Below are 3,180 nucleotides of genomic sequence, written 5' to 3' on the forward strand. Positions count from 1 at the left end.
TTGGAAACCTCCTAATCACCAAACAGTAAAGGTAAATACTGATGGCAGCTTTAATAAGGCAGGAGCAGCTGTCTATTGGGCTTTGAAAATGGCCAAAATGGCTAGCTGGAAAAACTTATGGGTTGAAGTAGATTCTACCGCTGTTATCAAGATTTTGAGGGAAGAGGAACTCACACCCTAGCACCTTACCTATTGGACCAAAAAGATTAGAGAAATTTCATCACAGATAAAATTACATTGTCACCCGATACGTTTTACAAATATGTTTCGTATGACAAAAGCCATTTTTGTTAACCTCCTACATGAACTTCGAACCCTCCACGGACTTCAAGGATCATCAAGAACAACATTTAGAGAGGTGTTGGCAATAACACTCAACATTTTGGCCCAGAACGAATCGATTAGAGGAGCGATGGAACGGTTTCAACATTTCTCTGAAACCATAAGCAGGTATTTCTCAGCTGGGTTGAATGCACTAGTGAGTCTAGCCCGTCAAGTAGTCAAACCAGAGGATCCAACATTCCACTTCATCCCCACACATATTGCGAAAGACCCTCGTTATATGTCGTTCTTTAAGGTGCTTCCCATATTTAAATGTTAGTTAATAAAATTTCACACATATGATTTTATTATTGATTAATTCACTCATATCAGGATTGTATCGGAGCTATTGACGGAACACATGTCAACGCACGTCTTTCTGGCAAAGAGAAAGTTGCGTACATTGGACGATGCGGATCATTAACACAAAATATAATGGTTGTTTGTGATTTCAATATGTGTTTTACATATGTGATGGCTGGATGGGAAGGTAGCGCACACGACAGTCGCGTTTTCAAGTTTGCTACTAGCAACAAAAAATATGGTTTCCCTTATCCACCACCAGGTATGACAATCGTGTTGCGCTTTTGTCCATCCTTATTACTTCAAAATTTCCTAATGAAAAAAAAAACATTGCTCAGGTAAGTACTACTTAGTGGTTGCCGGGTATCCTTTGCAAAAGGGCTATTTGAAGCCATATCCAGATACAAAATATCATATACCTGATTTCGAGAGATCGAGCGGGGTTGAACGAGGAAATAAAGAAATTTTTAATAAAAGACATTCATCCTTGCGTGGTGTGATCGAGAGATCGTTCGGGGTTTGGAAGAAGAAATAGGTAATTCTATGTGATATGTCAACTTATTCATTTACAAAACAAGTCCAGATTGTAGTGGCAACAATGGCACTACACAACTTCATTAGACGACATCATTCCAGGACAGATGCAGTGTTTTTCGTTATAGAAGAGGATTCAATGGAAATACCACTTGAGGCATTCGAATATCACGTTGGACGTTCTATCCCACAAATTGATATAGATTCACCAGAGTCACAAACAGCAGATGGTGAAGGCGCTTCAGAGATGGCGGGTTTGCAAATAGCAAATGACATAAGCCAAGGCATTTAGATAGCATTACATATTATGTCTTTCAATTATGTTTAATTATTTTCGTCATCTTAAACATACGTTATAGATGACATATAAATTTTGGATTAAATATGAGTGAGGAGGAAAATATTTATGGGTGTTTATTATATGTTTGTCGATGATGAATATGTGTAGTTTTAAAATTGTTTTCATAAGGCTTGAAGTTCTTGATGAGTCATCATGAAATGCTAAAGAATTATAAACCTTGGGTGTTGGTCTTGCTAAATAATTATAAGCTGAGAATACCTATCAAAACATGAACTGCTAAAGATCAGCTACATGAAATGCATGAGATCGGCTACATGAAATGCAAAAGAATAATAAACCTTGGGTGTTGGTCTTGATGGCACAATCACTTCTTACCACTGTCTTTCGCCTGAGTCAGAACCGAGCACTTATAAAGAACTAGTTATATTTTGCTACTCATTGTCAGCATCCTTGGTGCCTTGGGCTAAGGCATTTGCCTTGGCAAGCCTGCATAATAACTCCCATCTTGGTATTAGTTGTTTATAGTATTAGTTGTTTATATAGCTTTATATGTTTATATAGCTTGGATACATGGAAGTTCACACTTTTATCTTTAGAGAGGGCAACCAGCCAGCCAATTGGCTTGCCAGACAAGGGTATAATTTAAAAGAGCTATCTGTTGCTGCCCCCCTACCCTTCAGTTTCTACAGCAGGGTGATAGGATAAAGGTCCCATACTTCAGAATTGCTAACCAAGATCTAAAGTGATTGATTATTGCCTGATATGATCTCCCTCTCCCCCAATCTATCTTAAGATTTTCTGTATTACATGCTAGCTGGGGTCTATGTTTTTTCTTTAGCAAAATTTTGTTGTTAGTATAGACTGTTTTGATTTTGGGGAGGACTTATGATTCCTGTATTGAATCAATAAGTCTCCATCTGTTTTTCCTTCTTGTAACCCTCTTTAATCAACATGTAGGGAGATTTATACATCTCCTTTCTTATATATATATATATTGAAACAAAGAGAGGAGAAAGAGAGAGGGAGAGGGAGGGAGAGAGATTAGTGATGAGAAAGAGATAAACAAAGAGAAGAGTGAGATACCACTCATTCAATCTTCCCTTGATCCATATTCTCCCTCTCCACCCCTAACTCTCTTTCTTAACAATCATCTCTCCCTCACTTTCTGTCGCTACAACCTTCCTATCTCACTGACTTCCTCTCTCTCTCCCCCTTTGCATCACTATTGCTTCACTATCTCATTAGCATAAACTTCTCTTCTCTCTCTCTCACACATTCTTCTCTTTCTCTCTCTATCTCTCCTCTCTCCCTCTCCTCACTCTCTCACTCACTCTCTCACTTACTCTCTCTTCATTTCTCTCTCCATCTCACTCTCTCTCACAATTATGTCTAAGTCTCACTCTTTCGCTCACTATTCTCTCTAGCGCTCTCTTTCATGCTTTCCCTGTCTCAATTTTTATCAAAGAAGAGGGTTGGGCGATGAGAGAGAGAGAGGGAGAGGAGGAGGAAAAATTGTGAGGCAATGAGCACGACAGAAGAGAGAGAGAGACCATCCATCTATATCTAAGAAAGAGTGGTTCATGTCTCTTTGTATCTCTCATTCTCTTTCTTTATCTTAATATATGTTTGAAGGTCCCAAACCACAGCAAAAGCTTCTGCCTGTAAAGCATTAATAGCAACAGTGGGAGATTGGAAACACAGCAGGCAACCCCCAGCCCCAA

At 38.9% G+C, this 3,180-nt stretch overlaps 1 protein-coding gene across 1 annotated transcript; it reads left to right on the plus strand.

Annotated features, from left to right (window-relative positions):
• Positions 1 to 412: 412 nt before the first annotated feature.
• LOC110035605 (putative nuclease HARBI1) lies at positions 413 to 1,159 on the plus strand. The gene is made up of 3 exons (XM_020739861.1): positions 413 to 577; positions 655 to 886; positions 963 to 1,159. Exons 1-3 carry the CDS (start codon positions 413 to 415, stop codon positions 1,157 to 1,159), a joined length of 594 nt encoding a protein of 197 aa, XP_020595520.1.
• The last annotated feature ends 2,021 nt before the right edge of the window (positions 1,160 to 3,180 follow it).

Source organism: Phalaenopsis equestris, unplaced genomic scaffold, assembly GCF_001263595.1.
Source record: "Phalaenopsis equestris unplaced genomic scaffold, ASM126359v1 Scaffold198450, whole genome shotgun sequence".
Classification (NCBI taxonomy): Eukaryota; Viridiplantae; Streptophyta; class Magnoliopsida; order Asparagales; family Orchidaceae; genus Phalaenopsis; species Phalaenopsis equestris.

Bases quoted from the DNA above. Each gene is read 5' to 3' on its own strand.
- LOC110035605 (XM_020739861.1), top strand. From the start codon at position 413: ATGGAACGGTTTCAACATTTCTCTGAAACCATAAGCAGGTATTTCTCA. The intron at 578-654 runs GTGCTTCCCATA...CACTCATATCAG, and splicing joins GTTATATGTCGTTCTTTAAG to GATTGTATCGGAGCTATTGA. The intron at 887-962 runs GTATGACAATCG...AACATTGCTCAG, and splicing joins TTTCCCTTATCCACCACCAG to GTAAGTACTACTTAGTGGTT.